At 38.9% G+C, this 13,720-nt stretch overlaps 2 protein-coding genes and 1 long non-coding RNA gene across 3 annotated transcripts; 1 reads left to right on the top strand and 2 right to left on the bottom strand.

Annotated features, from left to right (window-relative positions):
• Positions 1-914: 914 nt before the first annotated feature.
• On the top strand, positions 915-12,662 carry LOC125313799. Its single transcript, XR_007197417.1, has 3 exons — positions 915-925; positions 3,249-3,252; positions 12,489-12,662. It is a non-coding gene; the product is annotated as an uncharacterized LOC125313799 (long non-coding RNA).
• On the bottom strand, positions 1,314-4,137 carry LOC115755085 (uncharacterized protein At4g28440-like). Its single transcript, XM_030694361.2, has 2 exons — positions 3,752-4,137; positions 1,314-1,767 (listed from the first exon to the last, which is right to left on the bottom strand). Exons 1-2 carry the CDS (start codon positions 3,987-3,989, stop codon positions 1,577-1,579), a joined length of 429 nt encoding a protein of 142 aa, XP_030550221.1. The 5' UTR covers positions 3,990-4,137; the 3' UTR covers positions 1,314-1,576.
• Positions 6,395-8,937, bottom strand: LOC115731442 (D-amino-acid transaminase, chloroplastic-like). The gene is made up of 5 exons (XM_030662106.2): positions 8,760-8,937; positions 8,601-8,662; positions 7,728-7,903; positions 6,932-7,605; positions 6,395-6,650 (listed from the first exon to the last, which is right to left on the bottom strand). The coding sequence occupies exons 1-5, from the start codon at positions 8,794-8,796 to the stop codon at positions 6,553-6,555; spliced, it is 1,047 nt and encodes a 348-aa protein (XP_030517966.2). The 5' UTR covers positions 8,797-8,937; the 3' UTR covers positions 6,395-6,552.
• Positions 12,663-13,720: the final 1,058 nt, after the last annotated feature.

The raw sequence follows: 13,720 nt of genomic DNA, 5'->3' as shown, positions 1-13,720 counted from the left end.
TTGAATTAGAAACTCTTGGGGCGGACGTAGTTTAGAAATGTTCATGTACTTCCTTTTGTATATCTGGCAAATACCACACCCCCCAGCTTTAGGCGTCACCCATCACCGAAAGATTAATACAACAAGTCCCTTAACTTTAGTAGTAGGTACTTGAACTTGTCCTCTATCATCTTATTACTCGCCGATTTGGCATAATAACGCCGGCCAAACACAACTTCATAGCTGCAGCAACACAGAACGATGATGTTTTTATAAGCAGGATGTTGCAGTTATGAGTGAAACGTTCACGAAAAACACCTTCCAAAATGTACAAAACTCATTTCTACAGCTCCATACTCCAAATAGGACAATAATCCAAGCACCGTGCTAAAGCTCAAGTGATTCTGTCGTCTAGGCACACGTCTAAAGAAGCGTTCGAAAGACAATATTGAATACCACCCCATGTTCGATTTCCAACGTATTTCACTCAGGAATGCATTCTGATGAGCATAACAATTGGCCAACTCCTTCGAACTTGAACTGATTTTTTTTTGGGGGGCCTTTTATATGGTACACGAACAATGACAAGTGAGAATTAAACGCCGACACATATCCAGTTCTTTAAATTTGACATTAAGATTCATTCCACTAGTAGACGAGACTTGTCATTTTACAACTGTTCGTGTAACAAATATTTGACACTGGCAGTGTACCATACATAAAGATTTTAGGGCTAGTCAAGTGAAAAACTCAAAAAGTGAAATTGTCTGTAAGAAAGTCACTGTATAAGCAAAGAGGCGATGGTATTGTACCTTACAAGTGCATGAATCTCGCAGTTCAGGTATTAACTAAGACAGCTTCATCAAGTGTCTTCATATTTTATATACATAAACTTGCGATTAAAAGCCAACTTACGCCACCACATACGTAGCATTGTCAACGTTTTGTCTTTCGGACCCTCCATGGTGGTTGGAACCTCTAAATTCATGCATCTAACCAGATTTATGGGGTCTATCCAAAACTTCCGGAATTAAATATTGGGACAACTCATATGTTCTATGGAAATGATAAGGAATCTGTTCATGCACTCATCAGTCAGACGCCCTAAACTCGTATCTGAGCATTCATCAGGGAAAAGAACAGATATCTTCGTGTTTGATCAAATCCTAGTTATACCCAAATCCGTAACAAACCTTCTACATGTGTGGCACGATTCAATTCATCGAGATTTTGCCATTGCATTACTGTAATCGTCGCAAAAACGCATTCACCTTGTTGATGTCTAACATGAACATTCAGGTTAGCACCATGTAGGCATTGTTCATAACGCAGAGTAAAGAACAGAAGGAACGATTCGCTAGTAAAATCCATGTCAGGACCTGAAGAAGTCATTTGCTTATCCACCATATCCCTGGCCTAGACCCTAGAAAGTAGAAATCTCCCCACTCAATGCTTGACAAAGTAGAATCTCAAACATAAAGTACACCAATAGTACCGGCATATATCAGGAAACTATAATAAGAAACCGATTATAACAGCCTAAGAAATTCTTAAGTTAACATTAGCTCGAAATGATGACGCTGCAAACAGATATCAACTACTCGTCCGCGACGTTTACCAGCTCATATTCAATCATGGAGAGATTGTTGTCCTCCTTTACAGTGAAATCGGCAGGTTCTGTGACTTCGACACGGCCCCATTTATCAACTGCTAGCCTCATTGAACCCTTAAACATATCGATCTTTGCATTGCGCAAAATCACAGTAGCACCAGCCTTCAACATATCAACTGTACATTTAGTAAATATATTAGGAACTCACTAAGAAGGGGCAGGGTCGCTTATATTAAACAAGATGGATGTGTAACTTGTCCCCTGGTCATGCATTAAAGCTTTAGCAATGTCATCAGAAGATTGATTGGAAATTATCAGACAGAGATTCACTGGAAAACCAAGCAACCAACAGAGATCCTCAGTAAGTAAATCAGTGTACTTTTCTAGTGAAAACAAAGCCATGCTGAATCAGAAAAGTGATCAACAAAATCGGACACCAAGAAAGCATCAAAGTAAAGCAACTAAAATTGCACCAGTCATTAAGAAAAAAAGTCACGACTTTTAATTAGCTCTTGAAAGTAATATGATTAGCTTAATGTCAGTACTTATTAACGTAGGCTATAGCCATGAGGAAAATACACCAATCTCTTCTTTTCATTGTTTGCTAAGTAGATATGCCAGTCTCACTCAAATATCCAGGAAACAGTTTGTTATCCCCATTTCCCAGTAATGATAAAATGTGCTGAACCTTAACCAATCAAATTTAAAGTTTCTAATATCCAGGTAAAGGTCACAGAGTCATCATATGGAGCCCAACTGCTGGACTGCACAGAACATTGTGATTATGGTCTTACAAGGTATTCCCAAGGAAAGAAATGCCATGATTCAAAATGGATGCTTACTATGTAATCTCCTAGAGAAAAAGGATAGATGTACTTAAGTTCACGTGCATCAAAAGATGTATAATCAAGTAGCAGAAGCATTAAAAAAAAATAACCTGTTAAGCAATCAATTAAGTCACATGCCTATGGAATTCACAACAAAAATAACACAAAGGGAATGAAAGAAAGTTGAGGAATCAGACACAGAAAAGTATCTGCCGCAGCTAGCGGTTTAAGTTAATAAAAGAAGAGAAATGGAAGGAAATGGTGAGAATCAAAAGGGAAAATCTCCCTCATACTAGGCTCCTATTTCTTTCAAAACTTGGAGACTATCGGAAAATGATAGTACACCTCTCCTAGATCATTTTTCTAGTGACCTAGAAAACTTAACTATCAAATAAATCCATTAACATACTCCATTTTGCTCAATAGTAATAAATAAATTTTTCCACGGGCAAGTGAAAAATCCTTGCCTAGACTCAACACACCAATGTCAGGGCCAATCAGTACATTATCTTGTAAGCCCATGGAGGCTCCACAGTCTGCGGAGGCAAAACAATGGCATCAAATCGATCACATCAAATTTGAATAGAATGGTTTTGGCTTTCTTGTTTGCTTAACATAGGGAGGACATGCCACGTGGTTTGACTTATCTTAATTTGTAGTCGAAGTACTTGCTTCACTTAGGTCCATTATTTGGACAAGCTAGAGTGGATTAAACATACCCAAATATCTTACAATCCGCAGAAAGTTTCTCAGTAAATTACAGGCAGTAGCATGGAAAGGTTCTTTTGGTTAAGTAATCAAATAAATGGCACAATGACATCCAGGGCTAGCAAAGTGGAAAGATCAAGCAGTCCCACTGCAAAATATCTCTAGGTTACATTTCACAAATGAAACAAACCGTGTACATTTCTCTACCTTTCTCTTAACTCAATTTCCTGTTCTCTTCCCTCCTTTTGCCGCACAATTGAAAATTTTCTGCTTCCATCGCCAATGAAACACCCAAAAAAAAAAAAAAAAAAAATCTATCATCATAGCAATGCTAATTCTTCATGGCTTGAAACACGGATTCTGCTCCAAACACTTTCAAATGCACTATATTCCAGCAGCTGAGCCTCAAATTTAACATTCCCTAGTAAAATCAAAGCAACCAGCCTAACCCAGAACCCAAACTTCCCTTAACACAATCTTCTATCGTTCTCCATTTCACGCCAAGGAATTAGAAATCCAACCACGAGAGAGCAAACATCGAAAATTAAAAGAAAAAAGGATATGAAAAGACCGCAAACATGTAAAAAGAAACGTAAATGCAGGCTCAAAAAAGGGAAAAACAGACCTTGATCGTTCCGGGCGGTGAAGACGATGGTGCCGGTCTCGTCCCCGACGAGGCACTCGGCGATCCGAGCGTGGCGGAGCTGCGAGGAAACCGGGTTAGATTCGAGCACCTTGACGGTCAGAGTGTGGCCGTTGGTGCCGGGCTTGAGCTGGTCCACCTTGGTGAACACGGGCTTCCTCAGGCCCGGCTTCGCCGCGCTTGTCGGTGGATTCTGCGGATCTTCGGGTGAGGTCGCCATGGAAAGAGAGCGTTTTGGTGGGCGATCGAGGCAGTAACCCTAATCGGAGCGGAGTGACGCGACCGATCGATTCCCTTCCCCACTTCGAGATTTCTCTCTGCGTCTCGCTTCCGTGCGAAGAGTGAGCGTGGTGGTCTGATTTAGAAGCGCGAGTCCCGGTGTGACGAGGCGCTATTTTTGCTTTTTGCCCTTTATTAGGAAAATGACCCACGTTTAATCTTCCTCGGATTGAATACTACTGCTCCATTTTCTCTCGTGCAATATCGAAAAGTCAAGTGAAATTCTACGAGCGAAAATGATACAAATGATCACTGAATGTTCAATTTATTCAAGAGAAAATGACGCAAATGATTAATGAAACTTGGCCCGACATCCGACGTTATCTATAAACTTGTAATTTATTCAATGTAGTTTATGAATTATAATTCAGTATTCAATGTGGTTCCTTGACTTTTGGTACATGTTCAATTTAGCCAATAAACTACAAGAAAATGTTCGATATTGTCCATGAACTTTAATTTATTTAATGTAGTCATTGAAATCTCGGTACATGTTCAATTCAATCTCCGGACTATATGAAAATGCTCAATGTCGTTTATGAATTTGAGTTAACATAGCGATAACATTGAATATTTTTATATAGTTTGTAAACTAAATGGAATATGTGCTTAAAGTACAGGAATTACATCGAACAAATTAAAAGTTTAGAGGCTACATTGTATATTATGCCAAAGTTTTTAGATCACATTACACATTAAGTCAAAATTCACAAACTATTTATATCATTGTCCCATCGTACAACTAATAACTACGAAAGGTTGAGTTTTTTTTTCTTTTTGCCGATTTAACGACGATCGGTCACGTGCCATTTCAGATTCCTTTTCGACTTTTTGACACAATTTCGAGATCTTTCATTCGTATTATCCAGTTAAATGGTGGAATACTTTGCTTGCAGACAATTTGGAGCGATCGAATTAAGGGCACGGCAATGGAAAGCAGATATCGCAATGTATTTCCCACTTGACTTGTAATTTCCATAATTATGGGCATCAAAGATGTATCCCATCACCCTCTTTGATCTTATGAGATGATTTTCTTCAACTCGCTATGCTTGTTTAGCGGAAAATATCGCATTTTCGAAAAATATTTTTCAGCAATTTTTTTTGGTGTTCGGCTATAATCTAAAATGAATTAGAACATAAATTTTTGCTGTTTGGAATAAAAAATTCGCTTTGATTTTTTTCCTTGCACTCATTTTAATAAAATTTTTTATTTTTACTTTATCTTTTCCTTTTGTACTTTTTAAATCGAATACTTAATTATTTTTTATTTTTCGTTTTCCTTATTCTTCAGCCAGCCCCAGACAAGGTGGAGCCTTGGGCGTCACAGTTCTCTAGGGAGGCGAGCTCGCTCGAGCCTTGCCTACAATGAGGTCGGAAAAGAAAAAAATAAGATCATTTAAAATTAAAAATTTTAAAAATTCAGAATTGTTTTTTAAATTAACTAAAAAAATGAATGTAAAGGAGTTGAGGCAACAAAGATGAGGGAAAATGTTTTCCTTTTCTCAAAAAGAGGAAAATAATTTCCTCATTTTTTAAGGAGTTTTTTTCATGGATGAAAAATGTTTTCCTTAACTAGATTACTTTTCGCGAACCAAATGTCAGAAAATCCAGAAAACCTTTTTGTGAAAGTTGTTTTCCACGAAACAAATGGAGCTTACTAAACATATATTCATTTGCTACTTAGCTAGTTTTGCGAATTTTCCATTAGAATGAGATGAAAATTGAGATTTCATGACAAAAGTTTCTCCTATCTAATCTTAACACACTCAATGTAGAATGTTAATCGGAACAATAACATTTTATTCCATCGCCTCCTATCATTTTCCGTTCGTCTCTTCTAGTTCTAGATACTAATGTGCTCAACTAATTTCTACAAATGGATTTTTGTAATGTGTTTGAAAGTTGCCAAACACAACTTTAACCAAAGAATTCCCCTAAAGAGAACTTGAACTGAAGAATTGTATATCGCAAGGAGTTATTGCAAATTAAGCTTTAGAGCGACATTGTAAATAAGTTCAGTTTATTAATCTTCTTTTAATTAGAATGCCGATCCTTAAATCTCCTTTGCTTGAATCTAAGAAACATTTGAATTTCTCCAATTTGAACACCGAAGAAGAAGAAACAACAGTTTAGGAAAGGTTGATAAGATCATTAGATTGACTGATCTACATTAAAGGTGCCTTTTTCGTCTTTCGCCAATCTTACTATTGGTGAAATCCTTATGAAGGCTATTTTGAACAATCGAATTTTTTTGTGGGTATCGAAGATATTTGAAAAAGTTGAAAATAGCGCGAGCCAATAAAATTTTAAGGAAAAGCTATCTAGTAATTGTAGTTTCTGAACTTTTTAGAGGCAGAGCTATCCAATCTTTTATTTGCCACTTAACACAAGAACAAGGAGAATATGATACAGAAAGCTCTCCTTAAATTGCAGCAAGAAGGCTAATCAGAGGATTTAACAATCTCGAGTTTGCAGCCTTGATCGGATGGAATGGAGGTTCTCTACGCGTATGGAACGAGTAACCTCTGTGTTTCCGGGCCAGCCACCATATCTTCCCAAACCAGATCCGAAAGTGCCATTGTTAATTCTCCCACCTTCCCTGCAACGAACACAAAATATAATCTGTTAACCAGAACAGTATTCGAGAAAGGGTCATTCATCCATGGTGTTATCTCATTTTTTAGGATGGCTTGTCTGAAGTCCTCTCAAAACCTTCTGTGATTGATGAAGGCAGGTCAACACTGCACAAAGCTTTAAAGTCCAGCCAGTACAACTAATGATTTGCAGGGATAGAAAATGAAAGGACTTCATGGGATCTTTGCAGTACTTGCCAAAAGAAAAGCTGAAGATTGGCAAAGTAATCAGGAAAACAGAATTTACCATCTCCAATTGGTTGGTCATCCCACGTGATTATCGGCAACAGAGGAAGGGTGCTTCCCACATACATCATCTCGGCTGCGCCTTTGCCTTCCTCCACAGTGAGGTTGGCAGTTTTCACACTCTTGAGCAGTCCCTGTTCGACCAGTTTCGGAGCCAGCTGAAGAAGCCTTTTGGCGGTGCACCCGCTGAGGATCTTATCAAATACGGGAAAGATCAGCTCTTTCTCGTGCGTTATAAACGCCACATTCACGTTCGGTCCTTCCGCAATAGAACCCTCGTCATCAACCCAAATAGAAGCGAATGCTCCCTGCTCTTCAGCTTCCAATTTGGAAAGCACATTCGGTAGGTAGTTCACATTCTTCATGGTTGCGAACAGAGGTGACTTCATGGGGATCGTGGAAGTTATGACTTTCACTCCCTCTTTGCATTGAGAGAAGTCCTCGTCGATGACCACAGCATAGAAAGCAGATGTCAGGCAACTGGCAGGTGAGAGCAGAAAATCCCCAGGGCCAGCACTTAACCAGTATCTCAGAGTTCCTTTCTTGCATTGTGACGCCACAGTCAATTGTATGAGAATGCTTCGGAGGGTTGACCGAGGGAAAGGAGAGGAGATTTTTGCCTGTGATGCTGATCTAAGGAAGCGATCCAAATGGACATCCAGTTCATAGAGGTATCTGCAGCCAACAAGACAATATACATGTAACAAAACTTTCTCTGCAAAATTGGCAAGTTCAACACTTGGGATCAAAGCATTTGTATCGATATTATCTGTGCTCCCAACCATAAACTTGCTTACCCATCCAAAATGATCGCTGTATCAAACACACCATGACCTCTATGAACCATGTGATCATCTATTGGTATGACCATCATAGCTGGATCAAGTATTATCCCACCAAAAACGCTTGAATACATTGCAGGGTATGGCTGCTTTTTCACTGAACTCCACTTCTCATGCAGCTTGTCAAGCAGCTGATGGACATACCGATCAAATTGACAAATAAAATAGGACAAACAAGGTCAGAGGCAGTTCATTGACACTACTAAACTTCAGGGAAACAAGAAGTTTAGTTTGAACAGGCAATCATTGCGAGAGATGCCTCCTACATCACTGGATTCATGGTGTAGTATCATCTAACTGGAAAAACGAGATAGTGATGAGAGACCATTTGAAAGCCAAACAAATTTTCCTCAGAGTGCAAATCTTTTCCTAGGGCAGAAGGCAGTTCGCAAGAGGGTTAGCCGCACTCGATGGAGGCCTAAGCAAAAGTTCGGTAGCTTGAACTTTGTACCCCAGTACATAGCCGAGGAAAATAAAATTCATCGGCTTATCATGAGATTCTCCGAACACTTGGCCTTCCTGCTATTAACATCTCATCCCCAAATTGAAGATTGCGAGGCACTACGAATTCATACAGATGTTATTGCCTGGAAGAACATGTCCTGCCTAGAATTGTCTCGGACAAAAACTGATCATCCTCGAACTAATCCCATCATCAGGTCCATCGGAGCTTTTGGCAAGCCGTTATAAAGCAGGGAAATCAATTACAATTGCCTAGCCAGTTGTGATTTTGATCCAACTCAAAATACTAAAACACATGCCCATAACTGAAAAGATCAAGCGCCGACAACCAGGGTCGAGGGAAATATCGTGATGGGTTTTACCTACCTCGGATGACGACGAGAACACATGAACTTTGGAGTCACTTGCATTTCCAACCTCCGAAGCATCTGCACCCCAAGAAAAAGAAAATAAAAGTTCCAAACTTTACGAACATCAGACACCAGAAGGGGAGAAACAAACGGCAAAGACCATAGGCTCAATCACCTGATCTCCTGTCAGTGGAAGAGTTGCAAGAATCCATGGCGTCAACGGGACTGAAAGCGGGAGCGAGAGTGAAAGACGGGATAGACAGGAAAGGGAAACACCAAAAGGCGATGGAGAGAAAGGGGGTGACGAAAGCCCAATTATACGCACCTCGCTGTGCATTTTTTCAAATGGGTACAATGCAAAAGTCAGCTGCTTCACCTCCTTTTTGTCTTGGCACGATTGGAAAGAATACGGAAAATGCTTGCATCGGACGCAAAAAGATGGGATTAGGTGACTAGATCTTGTTTTATATGCTGTGCTTTTAGCGAGTGTTTAGTGTGGTTGTTGGTGGAAGCAGAGGGGGGGGTGGTGGTGTTGTTGTTTCCATTAGGTGAGGCAGAGAGGGTTCATCAAGATCAAGATCGCACCAACACCAACGTTTCCAATTCCAGATGAGAATCCTTCTTCGCCGATCGAAGTATGTTTCGGAGGCTTTTGAAACATCTGAATCGCGCCACTGCATGAACAAACAGTTCCCTTAAGAAGAGCGGAAAAAAACAGGGAAGCGATGAACAGTGATGGCAGAGGAGTGAAACCCATTTTTGGTCTGCATTCAGGAGAAGAAAAGGACTCGGGACGGGACGGGACGGGACAGGACGAGTCTCGGACGGCACGAACGGGGGATTTGTGTCGTCTTTCTTGCCGTCGCCAAGTGGCCCAACACATGTTCGCTTGAAATGAATCTCTTAAGAAAACCCTAAAGAAAACAAACACAAAGGACAAGGAGTCTCTTTTTCCTACAAATTTTTTTACGAGTTCGCTTAAACTGCTTTTGGTCGTCCGTATAAAACTCAAAATAGGATATGTTTACATATGTGTTTGGAAGTGCCGGATAGATAAGCGGAATAAGGATATAACTAAAAAATTGAGGGAGGAGGTAGGATAAGGTCGGATATGATTTCTCTTATCCGTTATATAAAAGTTAATTTTTAGAAATCCTATCCCTTCTTTCACGCACTCTTTCACCCATGTGACAGCTTGCTTCTACAATTTTTTTTTCACGTTTACAACTTGCTGCAATTGAAGGTATGTATTCATCCATGATCATCTACAACAAAAAATTTACAAATTTGCTTCGCAATTTGCGAAGGTATGTATTCATCCATGATCGTCTACAACTTGTTTAAATTTTTTCAAAAGTTTGGGTTTGTAATTTTCATTTTCGGTTTAAACAATCGATGGTGTCGTAGCTTAGGGCTTTGGAGGTTAAGAAGCGATTGTCGACAAGTTCTCTACGATTTTCCGATGACTTAATGAGATCATCTTCAGTCATGAGTTGGATGTCAACGTAGCTTTTGACTAAGACAAGGTTGTTTCTCAAAAGTATAAATCAAAGCATGCGAAAAGAGCCCACGAAAGAGAGGTTGCGAAACATAATTTGGTTGGCGAGCTTGGAGCAAAATTTGTGAAGTCAAACTTTGGTGTTAGGGACTTGAGTCATTGATAGATAGAGTTCCATTGAACTAAAGTTGATGTATGGGCTGTTTTGCGGAAGCTCGAGGGTATATTGCTGAAGCGAAGGATTTGGGAAGAGGTTGAATAATCATAGATTAATTTGGTAAGATTCTGTGAAAATCAATTGATTTGGAAAAGATGTTGTTTTGGATAATTTTGCTATTATCTAACCTACTAGTTAGTATTTGCCTAACGTTATTTTTTTTTTTCCGTTATTAGAAATGGATCACGATGAGAGAGAGGAAATTTTTAACATTTTGATATTAGAGGAGATGAACCTGCATATGTTGCTTTTGGGTATGATGTATATGATTGTGGCATCCACAGCTGCTGAAAGACACTACCGAAAATATATATTGAAGTATCACACATTTTTTAAAAGGCAAGCTCGTTTAGATCATCTTGATCGCCTCATTAATAGTAGTTACTTGAATTGTGTGGAACAACTTAGGATGGATAGACATACATTTACTCTACTATGCGAGTTGGCACGGACAATTGGTGGATTAAAAGAAGATGGAGTCGTGACTATAGAAGAACAAGTAGCAATGTTCCTACATATACCTGCCCATCATGTGAAAAATCGTGTTATCAAGTTCAAATTTATGAGGTCCGGAGAGACAATAAGTAGGTATTTTAACTTAGTTTTAAGTGATGTGATAAGAATGCATAGTGTGCTTCTTGTGTCACCTGAACTAGTTCCAAAGGAATGTACCGACGAGAAATGGAAATTGTTTAAGGTATGTTTGCTTTGCTATTATATGGATTAATTTAATACTTTAAACATAAGGTTATTCTATTAATTTCATGTTTCTAGGGTTGCTTAGGAGCATTAGATGGCACATACATTAGGGTACGTGTTCCAGAGGTTGATAAAGCAAGGTACCGAAATAGAAAGGGTGAGATAGCGACTAATGTGTTAGGAGTTTGCTCACGTGACATGAGATTCGTATACGTTTTACCTGGATGAGAAGGTTCAACGATTCTAGAGTACTGAGATGCTTTAGTTAAACCCAATAGTCCAAGATTCCCGTTGGTAAGATAAGCATGTATCAATATGTTACATTATTTAACGTGTAGGTTTTGACGATTCTAAGACAATTAATAATGTTATCATTTGTTATTAGGTAATTATTATCTTGCAGATGCCGGATACACAAATGGGGAGGGCTTTCTTGCTCCTTATAGAAGTACTCGATACCCCCTATCCGAGTGGAGAGAAGGTTGTATGCTAAATCCCCCTGAGGAGTACTTCAACATGAAACATTCTCAAGCTAGAAATGTCATAGAAAAATGGGGAAAGTACACTAGAAGTGCCGTAACTTTTGTACGGCGTTCACTTGAGTGCCATAACTTTCAAATGTTCACTTAAGTGCCATAACTTTCAAAAATCGTTCACTTGAGTGCCATGTTGACGTGGACGCCGGAAAAGCTGACGAAGCACGCCGGAAAGCTGACGTGGCTCGCCGGAAAGATGATGTGGCATGCCGAAAAGCCGACGTGGCACGCCGGAAAAGTTGTTATAGTACTCAAGTGAACGATTTTGCTCCGACGTGGCACTCAAGTAAACGATTTTTGAAAGCTATGGTACCTAAGTGAACGTTTTGAGAGTTATGGCACTCAAGTGAACGTCGTCAACAAGTTATGGCACTCGTGGTATACTTATCCCTAGAAATGCTCGCGATGGGCTATTCTTAGGAGTCCATCTTTTTATCCAATTAGAATGCAAGGTTGAATTATTATAGCTTGTTGCCTTATACACAACTTGATAAGAAAAAAAATGGCTATTGATCCAATTGAGGCACAATTAGATGAAGTTGCTAACACCATTGAAGATGTGGAAACAATTAATGTTCTTGAGCCATTGGATCATTGGACGACATGGAGGTAAAATTTGGCAATACAAATGTTTAATGAGTGGAATGCAAGTCGAGGACATGGAGGAGTCGCCTAATTTGACATTATTCCTTGTCTCATTTGTTTCTAATTACTATAAGGCTTGTTTTGTAAGATGTTTTTGTTCCATTGCCATTAGACACGTATAATATGGTGCTGATTTGTCATTATGGAGAAAAATATTCCTTATGTAGTGTTTGAATTATGGCTATATCATTTTAAATTTTTATTACGATGTTGTCTTTATGATTAAATTTTCTCTACCGTGATATCCTCTATCATTAAATTTTGTAAAATTGCAATGAAATGTTTAGAAATGGAAGATAGCGATTTTAGTCAAACTCAAGGAAGGGGAACAAAGAGAGACCGACGTGTATGGACAATAGATGAAGAAAATGCACTTCTAGATGGTCTTGAAGAACTAGTTGCGCGAGGAATGAAAGCCGATAACCACTTCAAGAGTGGTTACATGATTATGTTAGAGAAGTGGTTTGAAGAAAAGCTTCCTAGTTCTGGCATTAAGGGTAATCCTCATATTGAGTCGAAAATGAGAAACTTGAAAAAGTTATATAATCAGATTTATGACTTGAAGGATCAGAGTGGCTTTGGATGGGATCACGAAAAACATTCTGTTGATATTCATTCAGAAGATAGTTGGCAAAAATATTGTAAGGTTAGTGTTACTTCTTCTTTACAACTTGTTTCTTAAAAAAAAAAAACAATATATTTTCTTTGTAGGCCTATCCAGGAGCTGCTTCTTTGAGAGGAAAGTCCTTCCCTCAATATGATCGACTAGCAACTGTATTTGGAAAAGATCGTGCCAAAGGAAATCTCGGTGAAGACCCTTTAGAAGCTCATGCGGCTGTAGATAATGAAGAAGGTGAGAATTATTATGACGTCGCTACTACTAGTGCAAGTCAAAACTTACCGCCACTATCATTTCTCAAACGCAAAATGTTGCTGATTCTTCAAGAAGAAAAAGGGCTAAAGCAAGTGATAAGTGAGCTGCTGGGTTAGTTGAAATTGCAAGCACTTTTGACTCTTTTATGGAAAAAGCTAACGAGAGGATGGAGATGATTACTAGCCGCATCGGACATGCTAAAGATTTGGATGACGACAAGAGAAAAATCAATGAAGAGCTTCTTAAGATGTCTCTAGATACTATGGACAGAATAAAATTGTGCAGAAAAATTGTGAAGGATCCCGAGAATATTCATCTTTTTTTAGGATTTCAAGGAGATGATAGGAAGGCATTTGTGGACATGCTTCTCCAAGAGATGATAGAAGAGTAATGTCGTGTGTAGTCTCTTTTTGCTATTTTTAGACAATGAACAGCATCGAACAATATTGATTTTACTATCTATTGGAATGCTTTAGTTTTTTGGAATATGTTTTTTCTTGTGAAGTTTGGAGCTTTATTCATAGTTGTTGTTGTAGTCTCATTGTACCCTTGCTTTTATATATATATTTTTTGCTCAGTTCTTTTTCTTTATGCTCGTTCGCCACTTCCTTCCTAGGCAATATATTCAGCGAAAAACAATATAAATTGGATAAGGTCAGCTCGCTAA

The sequence above is a fragment of the Rhodamnia argentea genome, chromosome 2 (genome assembly GCF_020921035.1).
Source record: "Rhodamnia argentea isolate NSW1041297 chromosome 2, ASM2092103v1, whole genome shotgun sequence".
NCBI lineage: Eukaryota > Viridiplantae > Streptophyta > Magnoliopsida > Myrtales > Myrtaceae > Rhodamnia > Rhodamnia argentea.
The sequence above is the reverse complement of the archived record's forward strand: the minus strand, read 5'-3'. Positions and strand labels throughout refer to the sequence as shown.

Coding starts and splice junctions, on each gene's coding strand:
- LOC115755085 (XM_030694361.2), bottom strand. CDS start 3,989: ATGGCGACCTCACCCGAAGATCCGCAGAATCCACCGACAAGCGCGGCG. Junction 1,768..3,751: donor CACCGCCCGGAACGATCAAG/GTCTGTTTTTCC, acceptor CTAAATGTACAG/TTGATATGTTGAAGGCTGGT.
- LOC115731442 (XM_030662106.2), bottom strand. CDS start 8,796: ATGGATTCTTGCAACTCTTCCACTGACAGGAGATCAG. Junction 7,904..8,600: donor TGTTCTCGTCGTCATCCGAG/GTAGGTAAAACC, acceptor TATGTCCATCAG/CTGCTTGACAAGCTGCATGA. Junction 7,606..7,727: donor ACAGCGATCATTTTGGATGG/GTAAGCAAGTTT, acceptor TGTTGGCTGCAG/ATACCTCTATGAACTGGATG.